The following is a 16,018-nucleotide window of genomic DNA, read 5'->3' as shown; positions in this document are numbered from 1 at the left end:
TTCTGTAAAAGCATGAATACTCCTGTTGCCATGGAGAAAGTGCAGAAAACATTGAAAGCTGGAGGAGACAGATTTTGCTTTTGCTGAGCCGGATACAACGTGATGAGTTTCACTGTTAACTCCGGGAGCTTGGTGAAACCACACAGGACGGTGGCTTCTTCTCTGCAGATGTTTCCACAACAGAGAGTGCAACGTTGCTGTGGTTGATGGTGAAAAGAAATGGCCGTTAAACTATTGTTTAAAATATGGCGACTTGCAACTTGCAGCCAGTGCTCCTGTCGCGTCCTGGGCACAAATTTAAAATTACGTTTGGTTACAACAAAAAGTGGATTCAGCTCCAAAAGACACTGGCTGTACATCACTTTTTGGTCACATTTACAAAAGTACTATACATAATCATCATATAACAAGTAATCTTACCACGGAGTGGGGGTGAAGTATTGTTTTTGGTGGCTCTGCCTTGTTAGATATGGCTTGATACCACTTTGTCATGTCTGATATGATATGTTATCAGTCAGACACAGACTGCCTTTTTGCAATATTACTCTCATCTTTTCTTTTTTTTTAGTTCTTTTATCTCTCATCTTTGCAGATTCTGCTTAATGAACAATTTACTTGATATTTATAAATTCATTTTTAATAAGATACCACTAGTATAAAGGAGTAATATCTCATAAATAACTTATTGCACTATTTACTTTTCATTATTTGCAGGTGGAACCCTGGGGGGCCCCCACCCTGGCCGCCAGGACCCCTACACTCGCCCCTGCTTGCCTTGTAAGTTTGCAGTGTGGTGCTGGGATTTGAACACGTTCCTTGCACCGCAGGAAAAGTTTTTACCTGACGGTATTGTTTTCTCTCTCTTTGAGAGTCCCTGTCGGCGGTGGGTGTGCAGCAGAGCAGAGGCGGGCAGACTGCTGGTGCACAGGCCGGGCCCAGTGCTGCAGGTTGTCCGGTAGGGTGTCTGAGTCTGTGCCTGCAGAGCCTTAAACAAGCACGCTGTTGATGTCAGGAGCAAGAGGAGGGGGAACTGGCTGAAAACTGACGGTCATCTCCTGCAGGGAAACAAACCAGCACCGCAAGTCATTCTCCTGTAACCGAAGGTTTCAACTGTCACCGGATCAGACGCGTTCACAGGCGCCGCTCGCGTTTTTTGTAGGAGGGGGTGGGGGCGATTATTTAATGGGACAACGAAAACGCAAAAAACGCAAGGTAGGCTCCGCTCCTGTCGCCAGCACTGCTACTTCATTTACATAGAGCAACGACACACGGGGGGGTTGAGAAATGTTTACTAGCCAGATAAACTCCGTGTCGACGAAGGCAGCGTTCGGTTTCTAGCACTAACTGGACGTGGACGGGGATATTTTTTGTAGGTGTTTGAACGCTAACATTTTGTTGTAGGTCAGGCTTCACCTCTCTCTCCTTCATGCCTCAACCGAGCAAACCACATGAGAAGTCGACGTCCGGAGTAGACTAAACCGCAAACAAAGCCCCCGCGAACCGCGTTTTTTCTGTCGCTTTCACCTGAACCGACAAAGAGAAAATGCGTGTGGGACTGTTTTGGATATGTTTGTGGTGCTTCCTTCGTCCTGGTGCCGCCGGTCAAGGGCAGTCGACGGCCGTTTGTTCCCCCGCATGCAGCTGCGATGAAGATGGAGGTGCAGACTGCTCCGGCAGAGGACTGACCACCGTCCCGCCCGGACTCAGTGCTTTCACCTACTATCTGTAAGTGCTCAATACACCAACTACAACACACTACAATGAAGTACAAACTCCAAACATGGCTGTGCTCACATCCACATGTCTCACCCCGAGGGCCTGTGCATGTGTGGGATGTTGTTGTGTTTGGAAGTTGAGTGATGGACAGTCAACATCACCGGGGAAACTTTCCACTCACAAGGGTGTTCAGTACGAGTCTCCCGGATAATAAAGACCTGTAGTGGGAGTAAAGATATAAAAAACCTTGATAAGATATGATAATACCGCGGTAATGAGTTAATTTATAATGTATTGCTATATAGTAATCCTGGTACAAGGGTTATTGGGAGTTTGTGATAGTGTCTATAGTAAGATATTAGTTGTTTTATTATGATTTTATCCATGGTATGACTGTTTCAGTATCAAGTATCAGTAAGGTTTGACAGATAGTGTCCAAAAATATAGTATTCAGTTGATATCCATAATCATCACCACAAATGTTCAGTTTTGTTCCTGATTGAAAGAAAGATGAGGACAAACTCTTTTACTGACAGAAAAATGCAAGCAGTTGTTAAAACAGAACCATGTCATGCGTCTAAAGCAAACCGCTCATGTTGTGCTTGGATAGTATTGAACCTTTGCGATGTTGATAGCGAAGAAATATTTATTGTGATAAATTATTAGCCCGGATTTCCACAGTAAGACAGTTATCGCAATAGAGGTATTAGTAACACTGTGAGGAGCAGTGAGTGGGCTGACAACTCTGGTTGTCTCTGTGTAACTTTAGCCTTTCTCTCTGTATAGTAAACTGGTTGTAGTGTTTGGTTAAAGTACGTCCATGACGGTTGTTTATACTTGGGTTCAAGTGTTGGCATGTGGCAATATGAACATTTCCAGATCAAAATAATCCATGGTGTTATTGCAGAATGCAATAACGGGCCGCCTGTCCATTCTCGGTCATCGTTTGCTTCAGACTTCAGAAAATGTGCACAAATACAGATGAACGCCAAGGAAACCGAAGAACCAATGTTACTAAATACATCGCTGAAGGAACCTAAAATGTGACGTTACAAAAACCGATCACTTTAATACATATTTTCTCATCAACATTTTAATTTGAATGACAAGAATCCTCAATGGCGGTCCCCCACTTGTGACATTTCAAAATAAATCACTAGGACTGTATGCTAAACAGTATTTTTAAGTAACTCACACAAAGTATTGATGATTTTCTCCATTCATTTTTATCCAGATAATGGAGATTCACCATAATCAAATTAGTGACAGTGCTTTTTGATTTTAGTAATTATGTTTGTTTATGTTCTGAATCCTAGTTGTCGACCACAGAAAATGGCATCTTGTGATCTCTTGAGCTCTTGCACTGTTGTGGAAAATTGTGGTTGTAAATGCTTCCTTGAGGATATTTTGTCCTGGAAAAATAACGTTTTAAATCAGTTGTCACAGATAATTATTGTGGAACAATGTTAGTTTAGTAATTGTAGATTTTTGCTCTTGAGTAAAACTTACAGAAAGCAGTTTATTGGGGGGTTAAAACCTTTTTTTATTTACAATTAACAATCAAAAAAACTAAGGTTAAACATTCAAAACAATTGTGTTACAGTGCAATTCATTATATTGACAAAGGTTTGTTTTATTGCTATTGAAGTAAATGCTATTGTGGGAATTATTAAAGCTCCAGTGTGTAACTTATGTTGCCAAAACACTGCTAGTGTTGCTACCACCCCAGACTTTCCCCTCTCCTCAGGTGAGCCTGCAGAGCTTTCTGAACCGAGAACTCTGTGTCCATATTATTCACGCTATCTTTTGGTATCACTACCTCACTCATGTTTCAGAGAACCAGGGTGAATTCCTGAGAACTGGGGCGTAATTCCTTAACCTAAAGTTTGCTGCTGTACCGCTTCATTAGCGTAGCTATTCTGCTTCCACCTTCCCTGTGTCAGCTGTGATTTAAAACACATCACTCTGTGTCACCACAGACACAACAATAAAACAACTATATACTGGGCAACTACACGACAGCTTTAAAATTGAACCTAGCTCTCTTTCCAGTACAACCAAAAAGTTACATAGAGTTCTGAACTCTGACAATATTAAACCACATTACAGTTTTCAATCTTCACAGTTTGTAATCCTGAAGCTAACCCAGTGTATCGTCAAAACTAGTAATTATTATAAACGAAAAAAAGCACACGGAGTGCGCTAACCTTTCGCCAAGGCTGCTCAGTTTCTTGCAGTGTTGATACACTAACTGGCACGGTTAACTGTTTAAAAGAAATCCTGAATCCATATCAACACCAAGTTCTAATAATCTCCTGATTTGATTATAACCAACATCCTCAGACATTTTCAGTCAAGTCCTTTCTTAACTTTTGGAGGCATGCTGCTCAAAGTAAGGTAAACACAGCCAAAAATGACAAAAATAACCACCTCCTTGGCAGAGGTAACAATTATCAAGTAATCATCGTCCAATTACATTCTAGCTTAATTTGTTCTGTCTAGACAATGGTGCCAGGGTGGAGTCTCCAAATGTCATATCTTTCCATATCAATTGTCTAAAACGTAAAGAAAAATAGTTCATCATGTTAAGAAGCTGCAGCAGCAGCCAGTAACACTTTGGCATGGTTAATTTATGAGCATAAGTTGTAATTTACTCGGATTAATTTTCTGCACGATCAACAAATTGACAAATTGACTGTTTTGTCATTATAGAGCTGATTAGTCGATGAAGTGATGTACTGAAAACATACTGTGTGTAATATTATACATGGTTTTGTTACATCGATTAATAAGGTTTTGTAATGTTTTTCCGTGGACACTTGGTAGCAGTCAAATTGTAATAATGAAAAGCAAGTACAAGTATGGGAGCCTGGAACCAGTGAATGTTGGCTAGATTTCACTTGATCTAAGTCCAAGTCAGTTATGAAAATTGTTGCAGAGTAACAAACAATTGACCTTGAAGCATACACCCCTTGAAAATAAATATTTTACAGCTCTTAATGACGCTTGCTTTCAGCCAGGAAAATCAGGTTCTAAACCAACAGACGTTGATTTTAAATGTTAGTTTGGCCCATGGCAACCATTTTTTTTTTTCTGAGGGCACAAAAACCCTTTTTTATCAAGAACGTGTTACAGGAAAAACAATTTCCCCTTAAGCTTTGGATTGGAATGACTGTATGACTATGAGTAATGTTTGGGGTAGAGCTGGGTGAGTTGTGCTGCATGGATTGTTGCTAGCACTGCCTCGGTTCCAATGCTTTACATTTTGAGTCAAAATTGTGCCACTTTAAGAAGGACGTCTGGTGAAGGCACTTCTACAAGGGCATTTGAAACATGTGGAGCAAATAAGGCACCAGGCAGGTTAGATCTGGATGGAGCGGTGGCAGATACAGTTGATGATTGCCCCATGAAGAAATGCCTCACTGTGTTTCACAGCCACTGGGTTAATCATAAACCCAAGTAACCACCTCTACAACCCAGCTGAAAACAGCAATTTATTGTGGCTTCTTGTAATTACTTTGCTTCCTTGAATTATAAAAAGCAGAAACTCTTAACTTAAAGTTTACACAACCACTTGTCTAATTTAGCGTGTGTTACGTGGTTAAGGGGAATAGAATGCGTCTCACCGGCACCTTGCCCTAAATTGTTAAGGTCTGCGGTGTTTTGCCACCTTTTTTTTAAGAATGGTGGTCAAAGCCTTGCTGTACACCAGAACCAGAACTGTGCCACTTGGAATCACAAATGTGAAGATCGTGTGAGGTAGAGTAAACAGGGAGGGGATTAATATAACAGGCTGTTAAGACATGTCACACTAGGCCTGCTGCAGAGCTTACAGCTGAAACTGTTAAAGCATACTTTTTCATCTGGGCAAAATGCTACACTGCATTAAGGGCAGTCTGAAACAATGTTTTCACAGAATGATATCATACCCCTTACCGCCACTCCACTGGCCTAATTTATGCCAAAAAAATGGAAAACAACAAGTTGTTTTTTAAGATCTTCTTGTCTATGCGCAGAGTTATCGGAATGCTCTGGGGCAGGTTTTAAAAGTGAAGTCCCCAATTCAGTCACCTCAAACTCTTCAAAAGTATGTGAAAGGTTGTTTGTCCCACTCTCTGTCCCACTCTCATTTGTTCTCCTGGTCTCTTGAACTTTAGTTGTCCTCTCCCACTCCCTTCGTCTATTGTATGTGAAGCAGTGGGGTTAGGGATCATAATGGATTAGTGAGACATGTCGCAGCTGCAAAGACTCCTTCTCTCCTGGCTAATGCACCGACAATAGTCTGCTGATGTGTAAAGGAAAAGTCCCTTGTATTAAAGTTTTGTCATTGCGATATCTTTACTGAACCTGCAGTATGTATTTGTAATTGTCGTGCCTTTACAATTAGTGTGCTTGCATTAAGTTACAATAAAGTCTCTTGCCTAGTTATCATCAGCTACAGGGAAGACAGTAGGTATATTTGAAGTATACAACCATGGAAACCCAATAGAAGAAAGAAGAAAATGCAGGTTAGTGTTTGGTAATACCCTACAATCAGAGACATTACAAGGAAGTAATGTTTGAGGCTATGCAGTAGTCCTGGTAACCTGTACCTTTTACTTTGGAAAAAGCATATTTTCATCAATAAATCTTATGGCTGGAGTGTTGGAGTGGACTCTTACCTAGAGCCCACAGGGGCTTGAGTGTTGGCATCTGTAATGGAAAGGCCCTGTCACAGAAAAGCAGATGAGAGAAATGAGGAGGCCCCTGAGTCTGTTACAAAGCAAACACTCCTTTGGAAGGTATGTAGTTTACCTGCCACCAAGTCTCTGCACAGGTTTCGTTCTTGGCACAGTGTCTGCGTGAACTGCTGAGCGTTTTCAGTGCAAGAGCAAGTCAGCAGCTAAACATCTCACAGGGCCTTTCATAGTGTGAACAAGGTCGAGACTTAAAGAAAATGGAGGGGGTGGAGTCAGGGGTCTTGCTCTCTGCTGGTGGAGCTTGCCTGCTCGGTGCCCTCGGTCCATTTTTAAATGAATGATACTTTTGTTCTTGGTCAGCAGAGGTGAAAGAAGCCACTCTGTGGTTCCCGCTCACAAACAGGACGACGTGGGGATGGGAGAATATTAAATCTCTGTCCCTAACCCTTTTCTTTCACTTGTTTACTTAATCCCGTCCCACATCACATAGTTTCTTACTGCAGATGTGGGTTTTTCTCAACCTTGTGCCCAACATTCAAATATAAACTTACCGTTAGTTTGGAGTTTAGACCTATTTTTAGAAAAATAAACAAGGAGAAGAAAGTTTAAAAAAAGCCAGTTGATTACTGATAATGATACCAGTGTCACTTCACATATGATACCGGATGTCACTCGCTAGCACAAGTGAAATTCGAATGCGTCCTCAACACATTTCATGAGCAACAGACCATGTGCTTAGACCATTAAAACAGAGTCTTAGGTCTGAGCACAGTTAAGAGGATTTGACAGTTTCAGAATGATGAATGAACAATGTTCAGAAGTTGGTTTGAAAAATGGCAAATATACTAAACAGGCAGTTTTTTGCATATGGAGAGCACATTTAGGATTCCCGTCCATCCATTATCTATACCGCTTATCCTTTGAGGGTCACAGGGGAGCTGGAGCTATTTGCAGCTGGCATTGGGGAAGAGGCAGGGTAAATAAACAACCATTCAGACTCGCCTTCATGCCCATGGTCAATTTAGAGCAGTGTCTCTCAAACCTTTCATTTGGGAAGTGTTTTTTTGAATGGGTAAACCAGACATTTAGAAATACAGTATGTGTCCGATAAATCGATAAATCAATCACAACCCTGAATGAATCTGCAAATTCATTTGGCTTAAAAAAAAAACCACCTTCAGTCCCTGGTAATTACCGATTTAAAGCCTCCAGTTAACCTCACCCCACCCTGCATGCCTGTGGACTGTGGGAGGAAGCCAGAGTACCTGTAGAGAACCCACAGAGACGTTGGGAAAACATGCTAACCCGGGGGAAAGTTGAGACGATACTGGTCAAAATCACCGGATTGGATATCAGAGAGAGAGAGAGAGGAAAATGTAATATCTCATCCGAAAACCCTAAATATTACAGAAATGCTCCACTTAGCACATACGGTAGAAATGTAAATAAAAAGCAGCAACAGCATCTCAACTGAATCATGTCGTATGCTGGTTATTTCTTTCTTTATGGAAACTAAATACTTGTTACGCCACTGGAGAGTAATGGTTTTGAAAGTGTAGCAAATGTGTTTCTAAAAGCCTAGTAGTTAAATGCATGTAAAATGACTGTAGCACACTGATATTGGTAGAGATAGATACTCCCTAAGGAAAACATCACTTAAATATTCCCCTGTTGAATTTGGATTTGGACCAAGACCCTAAATTAGTAGTTTTTGATTCACTTAGAAATGGTTGTAAACCTGAACTGGAGCAAAACATCTATAATCCACCACTCTTTCATAAAATAACTGTGTGGCTATAACAAATATAGGTTTATGTAGGTTTAGCTTTTGTGCAGTTTAAATTTGCTTATTTAATATTACAAAATACCAACCAGAGCCCTAAGCTTTCCTTGCAGGTCTGCTGCAATGAAAGTCCCAGGACTTAACTAGGTTACAGAAACATTAATGTAGAACACACATGATTGTCCTATGAATGTCCTCAGATGTCTCCATGGTAGAAGGTTTTTGCTTTTGTACGTTGGACCCTGTGGGGAGGAGAATTTCCTATCACCCCCGGGATACTGTGTCCAGTCCTGGTGGCTGAAATGTACTGATACCTGTTTGTGGAAGCGTTTAAAGCTCGTCACCATTTATCACAGCTGCATTTTTAGTGTCCTCCTCAATCTGTCTTAGCGGGGACAAGCCAGGACCTTGATGAATAAAGCAGCCAAGTACAGAGGGAGGGAGGAAGTGTGATATAGTCATGCAGGCCTCCCGTGCTCCCCAAGCCTGCAATGTGGTTCAGACCAGTCAACAGTCTGCAGAAGATTTAGTCAAAACGGTTTAAAATGTGGTTATGGATGCATCCTTCTGACCTCAGGTGGTGGCAGATTGGCAGCAGTGGTTGCAGAACACCACCATGTTGTCTGACCCAAAAAAAAAGCCAAAACCATAAGGAGTTTGTAGATGTGGAAGGAAGTGTTGTTGTAGCTGTGCAGTCTCTACGGTAATTGGATAACCAGGTAAGTGGAGATGGGACATAGGTTGCAGGGATGATGAGGGTTCTTTCAGGGCCCGCCTTTTAAGGCTGCTTTACGTGTGTGTGTGTGTACACGGTGTGTACTGTGTGTGTATTTGGGACTGCAGAGGAAGGGCAATATGATCCTCGTAGGATTCAGAGGCCCACACACAAGGTCCTAGAGAGATCTGGCAGTGAAATTCAAGATGGCCAGTTGGAGAGTGAAAGGGGGGGGGGTGGTTTGATACATTTGTGAATCCCGGATGTTTTTTTCAGTCATGGCATGGACGATCTCTTATGGGGGATGGGGGGGGGGTGTGTGGGGTTGGGGGTTGAGGGGGGCAGTTGACTGCCATTCACTCACTCATGTTTATAAGATGGAAGAAAGTGTTGAATGAATGTGTTTTTCTCACCTAAACTGGACTAAAATTCAAGTTTAACACGTTAGTTCGATTCAAAGTCAGGCAGACACACCCATATAACTAGAGCTGGTCCATTAAATATATAGAAAACCTTAAAAATGATGATTGGTGTTCGTCAAACCTGGAATGATTCACTTTGATTTCTTTGTTTTCCAGAGCAAAGAAATGAAGAAAATAATCACATTTAAGAAGCTTAAACAATCGGAAATCTTGTTTTAATCATGAAGAAAGCTATAGTTGTCCATTAATTTAGTAATCGATTAATAATCGATTAATTGTTTCAGCTCTACATGTAACATGTTTTCATGTAAAATGTGCTGTGAGATAAAGTATGTTATGAATCGACACACTATACACATAAAGTTAAATTGAATAAATAACGCTCAAGGTCAACTGTATAATGCCTAATACTAACTAGCTTAAAGGGGCCATGTTGCCACCTAGTGTAGTGGAGGTGGACATACTTAATTCAATAAATAGATTCCCCACTAGTGTGTGTATCTGAATTGGGACAAGGGCATCAGTCCATTTAAATGGCATTATTTAGGCTAGTAATTATAATTTAGTATTTTTTTAACATTATGTTTCATTACCAGGTGTAAACACCCAAAGGTCTCACATTTTCCGTTGCATACATGTGTCTGTTTTTTGTTTGCATTACCACTATGAAGATAAAAACTCATATTAGCTTTGGTGGGGGAAGCAAATCAAGTCCTGTGCATATTTTTCATGCTGCCACATGCCTATCTTGACTTGAAGTTGGTTTGAAAAATGAAGTTCCCTGCGGCTAAAGAGAAGGGCCTTTTCAAGACTTTTTCTAGTTCAGGTTGCACACATGCAGGCGCAGTTTTGAAAACACAAAACTCAGAAGAGATCTGTGACCCGAGCTGCCCCGTTGTTTGTATCCATGTATGCAGTTTACATTTGGCCAAATCTATCTGCTCCATCTCTGAGTCCTCGCTGTCGTAATTGCATGTTTGTTATAGTTAAGCAGGGAAAATAAAGACCCCGTACACAAACAACTTTATTTTGAATTTCCCAAATAATGGTGAGGAAAATGATTCATGTGACACTTAAACAGGGGAAATAAGCTTTCACTTGGTAAAAAATATTGGATATTAAATGGCCAAAACAAGTTTGACCAAGGTCTTAAATGAAGGTTTAGCCAACGGTGATTCAAAGGTTTCTAATTTGACTTCTGTTTCCACAGTGACCTGAGCATGAACAACATCACGGAGCTTCCAGCCTATGTATTCAAGAACTTCCCCTATCTCGAGGAACTGTGAGTACATGACCCCCACCCCCCCGTCTTTCCTTGTTAATGATGTATTTTCTCTGTGCAATGTTGACATGAGGGCCGGGCTTTATGATATGCACCTGGGTATTTGAGTCTGAACTGCGAAAAACACACACACACACACATCGGCATGGGCACACAACAGCTCACTCCCGTCCACGCTCATCTGAAGCAGATAAGCGCGGCGTTGCGTGAGGTCGCGAATCACTCACCATTCATGAATTGAAAAACGGGCGTCTACAAAAAAAAAGGTGCAGTAAACCTCAATTAAAAAGATGAGGTGAGACACCGTGTACTGAAGCTGCAATCACGTGACATCCTGTGTGGATTTTTGCTTTTAAAGGATTATCAGGGTGGCAACAGCATGTCTCTGCTGTGGAACTTTGTTGAGTGGTGATCTGATCTGAGTGGGTGTTTGTTATTTCTTTACTCTTTAAATACTCTGCTGTCTGGCTCGGTGCTGCTGGCAGTCAGAGATAAAATCTGTCTACCTGATATCAGGTAGCATGCGGCCCTGGGAATTCAAACTGACCAGCGAGTGAACAGCAGTCACAGCTCCACTTGGTCTTTTTATTTTTTTGTTTTAGCTCTCATGCGTCTTTCAACCGATCCGGTCTTCACCCTCTTCTTTTCCATAGAACACTCCAATCTGCTTTGTTGAAAGGCAATTTACTTTTCGTCGCATTGTACGCAGGAATGCAAGACAGGAAGGAAGAGGGCAAAACAATGGTTTCCATGGCAATGAGGCTAAAAACCAACCCTTTCTCACTGCTACTTCTTGTCTTAGATCACAGTAAATGGATGGACTCCTGTTGCATCTGTTGTTTTTCTTGAAGGAAGGTATTTTGATTGACATGTACCCTTCGTTCATGCGAGTTTGTTCAGCCTTTTGTTGTTTTTTTCTGGGAACACGTCTTCAGGCTCGTCTCTGTGAACTTTGGTGGTTGACTTTTTCGCTTTAGGGCTGTGACAGTGTCAGTGAACCAGAGCAAGGGCCCCAGGGGGCAAAGACGGGGAGAGTAAGAGTTGACAGAGAGAGCGATTGGGCTATCCTCATTCACGTCAGGAGTGAAGAAAAGGGAGGAATATTCCCTCCGTCGTAGTCACGCAATCTCCTCTGCTCTCTGTCTTTCTTGCCAAAGGCACCACAAAGCCGAGCAGAAGTGATGACAGGTATTCTCTGTCTCCCGTGCAGTTTGTGTATATTGTTGAAAATAACCTGTGACCAAGACCGCAGTATTGAAATGTTGCATTTGGTGAACAGTGATTTCAATTTAGAACATCATTTCAGTTTATTCTTCCTATATTCCACATTTAATCATCATCTGTGTGCAATTAACGTTTCATTTCATACAAATTGAATTAGGGCTGCACGACCTTAGGAAAACACGAGATATGTGGTAATGGTTGAATATTGCAATGATGTTATGACTTTCAATAAATAAACAAACATGCAAGTATACGTGTTAATGTTTCTGACCTCTGGGTTTGCTGCAAACACACACACCCAGACAGTGAGCAGCCTATGCAGAGACTGAAAAAAAAAAATCCATTATTTCTCTTCCAATAACATGGGTTTATTGGAAGAGAAAGAGAAAACATTGTCATAATGCCTCCCCTCAAAACATCTCCTGCCTCTCTTACTACGTGGATCGTTAGAATAAATAAATCCTAAAAAACGGATTTCATTTCAAATGAATGTAAACATAATAATTTTGATTCTGTGTATCTTTCTCTGCAATTGTCTAAGCAATTCTCTTTTCCATTTCTCTGCTCATTTCTCAGTCATTTGTGGTATGATTGTGTTGTGGTATAAAGGGGGGGGTAATCGAGGTAGGTCAAATTTGGTCAGATTATATCCCATAAAATGAAATGAAATAAAAATTCATACCTTTTTATAACTTGAAAATCTTGAATTTGCAGCACAAGGGCGATGGTACAAAATGGTAATACCATCATATCACCAACTACACCTTTAGTGAGGTCCATACAAATGACACAGATGAAAAGAAACACATGTTTTCAGTTCATTCATTCATTCATTCGTTCATTCTTTATAGGTTAAATTCACAGTTAATTACTTAACCTCCCTAGTCCCGACTACATCAAGTTTACCTAAATAGTAACTCCCTGTCTTTATGGCACTGACAGAGAATAAGATGGAAGCTTCTCATGGTTGGTTCCCCTCTGATTATTAGCTCTATGTTGCTATCCAATGGGCCATATGGTTGGTGTAGTGGTAAGCAAAAAGACCGGGGTTCAAAGTCCAAAAACATGCAGTGGATGGTTGTTTGTGTTTGTCTCTGTATGTGGCACTGTGATGGACTGGCGACCTGTCTCGGGTGTACCCTGCCTTTCAGCTGCGATTGGCACAGCACCCCCGGCGACCCTCATGTAGAGGATAACTTGGTAGAAGATGGATGGATGTTGCGGTCCAGGCTCTGAACTGTGTCTCTCTGCAGGGCCCCAGACTCACTTTGTTGCAGGGGTTGCACTACACAGCACAAAATTTAGGTGCACCCAAATCTTTCAACATGTCGTCTTGTAGTGTGGTCTACTATAGTGGCCTTCCCTGAGTGCGGATAGAGAACACAGGCCTCACTTTCGAACGGTCAAGCACACCAGAGTGACCCATTGTGGCACACTTTTTAAATAAGAGAGAGAGAGTTAAAGGTGACATTGAATGCTTGTATCACACATATATGTTAGTTATGGAGGTCTACTTACATATATTAACTTGTTTTCATGGTTAAAAACCTCCTAATCGCTGCAAACGAGCCGATCAAAATATCTCCTCACTGACGCTCTCGTCAGCCGCGCTGTTTCAGACCAAAACCACACCCCCAGAACGTGGACTGTGTTGTGATTGGCCAGCCAACGAGAGCTTTCCCACTGTCCTGTGATTAGCCAGGTACCTGGAAGTGACGTAATTGGTAGGCCAGCTCTCAGATACACAGCTCCCCCTCTGGCACGGTGGATGCTCTGCATCTCAGCAGCTACAACGAGAGTAGTTCTTCTTCTTCTGTGGTAGAATGTACGCAACCGGATGTGCCCGGACTAGTGACGCACCAGGAGGCGCTACGGTGGTGAGAGGAGTGGTGAGGATTTCTGATGACGACATCAAATTAAGGAAGTGCTGATCCGCTTGGCAGAGCCCAGGAAAACAATAAAACCCTATTTTCTCAGCGAGACATCACAATATCTGTCTAACTTAAGAAAACAAAACATCCCAGAGAAGTGCAGAATGTTTCTATTTATTCACAACATAGAAACAAAGTCTATAATAAACTCATCGTATTGAATGTGGATGGGGCATCTCTTAACATACTGTGCCTTTCTCCGCCATCATCGGAAACTTCTGCCCAAGTTTCCGTCATTCATTTGAAACACTCAGTGACCGTTTACTTCAGAAGGCCTTCGTTTATTAATTAAAATATCTACATTATCCCTGGCATATCGTTTTTCATATTGCACGAGGATGGATGACGATATACAACCAAATTGATATTTCGAGCCGCCCCTATTTCACAGTCTGTTACATAGTTCAGTTTCAGAGAAATTCTATTATGTCAGTTTTGGCACTTCAATTCCCTGAAAGTCTTTGTTGCTGCCTCCATGGAGAAGCCTGTCCGTGGCCTAAATCAAAACAGTATCAAATCTATTACACTTCATTGTTGCATTACGTGTCAGACAAGTATTAGTGGGAGTTCATTTTTGCACAGGCTTGTACTTTTTTTATGTAAATAATTTAAGCCACTCAGTCACTGACAACTCTAGCAATTGTCAACTCTGCTACAAAGACAAGATTATAGACATTGGTCATATGACATTTTCAGTAACAAAATAAACATTGGATATGAAGTCATTGGTTTATAATCACGAGCTGCCTATACCAACAACGGTAATAAAAGGTGTGTGTTGTACATGTGAGAGCATGTTGTGGGAGGAGGGATTGTGATTGGGTTTTGCCACATTGGTTTTCCAAGTAAAAAATAAATTGTACTGTTGGAGCAGTGAGGTGTTTTATTTTTTTTTGCAATCTTAGCAGCACATGTCCGTGCCTCTTACTGCCGTCAGCCTGCCCCACAGGGCTCTTTGTCAGTTTACTATTGACAAAGGTAAACCTGTGGGAGTGGTGTTTCACAAGGAGAGGATTTATCCTTTCCTTAGTGAGATTTAGCACATTCTTCTGTCCTTATCAAAGCCTGGAGGGACATGTAGTGAATTTGCTGAGAGATGGGAAAAGGAGAAGCTCTTTGTATTGTGAAACCTGAACGATGACTTATAAGTTCTGTCAGACCGTGTTAGCATGTGTCGATTAGCTGGTCGGGACTGTGATTGTAATGGAATTCTGTTGGATTACCCCGAATGTGCCAGAAGAATGAATGAAGCATAAGAATGTGGATTTTTAGGCTTCCATAAACGCGTGACAACTTGTACTGTGGTCTATGCTATAAGTGCAGAAAGTGTTCTTGGAGTTAAAGATCCATTGCAGAACGTTTGTCGCACAATATTGAAAAGTTGTTTGGAACAAAACACCACTACTGTTAGGAGACACAGGGAGTCACATAAATGGGTTTAATATGTTGTTTTTTTTTGTGTTGTCAAAGTTCGTGTCAGACAATTCAGTGTGATTTGCCAGCTTTTTTTTTTATAAAGCTGGTGAGCATTCGCGTCCACATATGATAGCTTTGGTCAACCACAAATCAGAGAGTAGACAGTAACTTGTGACTGGCCCAAACCACCATGTAAACATGCATTCAGAGCAGTTGGTCTGCATTTGGTGGAGTCTTTGTTGGACTTTTTATTATTCATAAATTGAAAGCAAGATTATAAACACAAACAGGTGCAGTTTGACCCGTGAAACCGTTGCAATTTATTGCGTACAAACAAATGTCCAGTTTTGAGTCAACATGACGTTTATGTGGTCATGTAAGAGCCTCGATTCTCACACCCAGCAGCTCCTGTTGCAGGGAATTCAGCCTGGCCTACATTGCAGTGATAAATCTGTTGCTAATCTCTCAGGGCAGATAGTATACTTGGGCTCTGTGTGCCAGTCAGTCTGTCCCATGCTTATTTACACCCTTATTTCCTATACACTTCCTGTACCGAGCAGGAAAGGGAGGTGTCCCCTCCCCCTAAAGTCATTTTGAGGCTGAAGCAGCTGTCTTATGATAAATCAGTGTCCTACGTAACATTTTTTTCCTCACTGGCCCAGTTGGGGGGTTTACTGGCCGTCTGCATATTTTCACTTGGCTTCACAGTTTTCTTCTTTTATATTTAAAATGTTTAATATTTGTGTGCCTGCTATATTTCTATGTGGAAAAAAGGACCAACAAATTTACCAACGCCACAGTTTTCATTATTTTATTGACAATTTTAATGCAAGATAAGAATGGGAAACTT

General features: G+C 41.4%; 1 protein-coding gene across 2 annotated transcripts in view; it reads left to right on the top strand.

Annotated features, from left to right (window-relative positions):
• The first annotated feature begins 822 nt into the window (after positions 1-822).
• lgr4 (leucine-rich repeat containing G protein-coupled receptor 4) overlaps positions 823-16,018 on the top strand; it is a 29,923-nt gene continuing 14,727 nt past the window's right edge. Inside the window, exons 1-2 of one of the 2 annotated variants that reach the window (XM_044031134.1) lie at positions 823-1,725; positions 10,526-10,597. In XM_044031134.1, the coding sequence (XP_043887069.1) occupies positions 1,544-1,725; positions 10,526-10,597 (254 nt within the window). In that variant the 5' untranslated portion in view covers positions 823-1,543. The remainder of the gene's footprint in view (positions 1,726-10,525; positions 10,598-16,018) is intronic. The other variant, XM_044031133.1, reaches the window with a different exon arrangement.

The sequence above is a fragment of the Solea senegalensis genome, linkage group LG7 (assembly GCF_019176455.1).
Source record: "Solea senegalensis isolate Sse05_10M linkage group LG7, IFAPA_SoseM_1, whole genome shotgun sequence".
Classification (NCBI taxonomy): Eukaryota; Metazoa; Chordata; class Actinopteri; order Pleuronectiformes; family Soleidae; genus Solea; species Solea senegalensis.
Note: the sequence above shows the minus strand (reverse complement) of the source record. Positions and strands in the feature narration are given on the sequence as shown.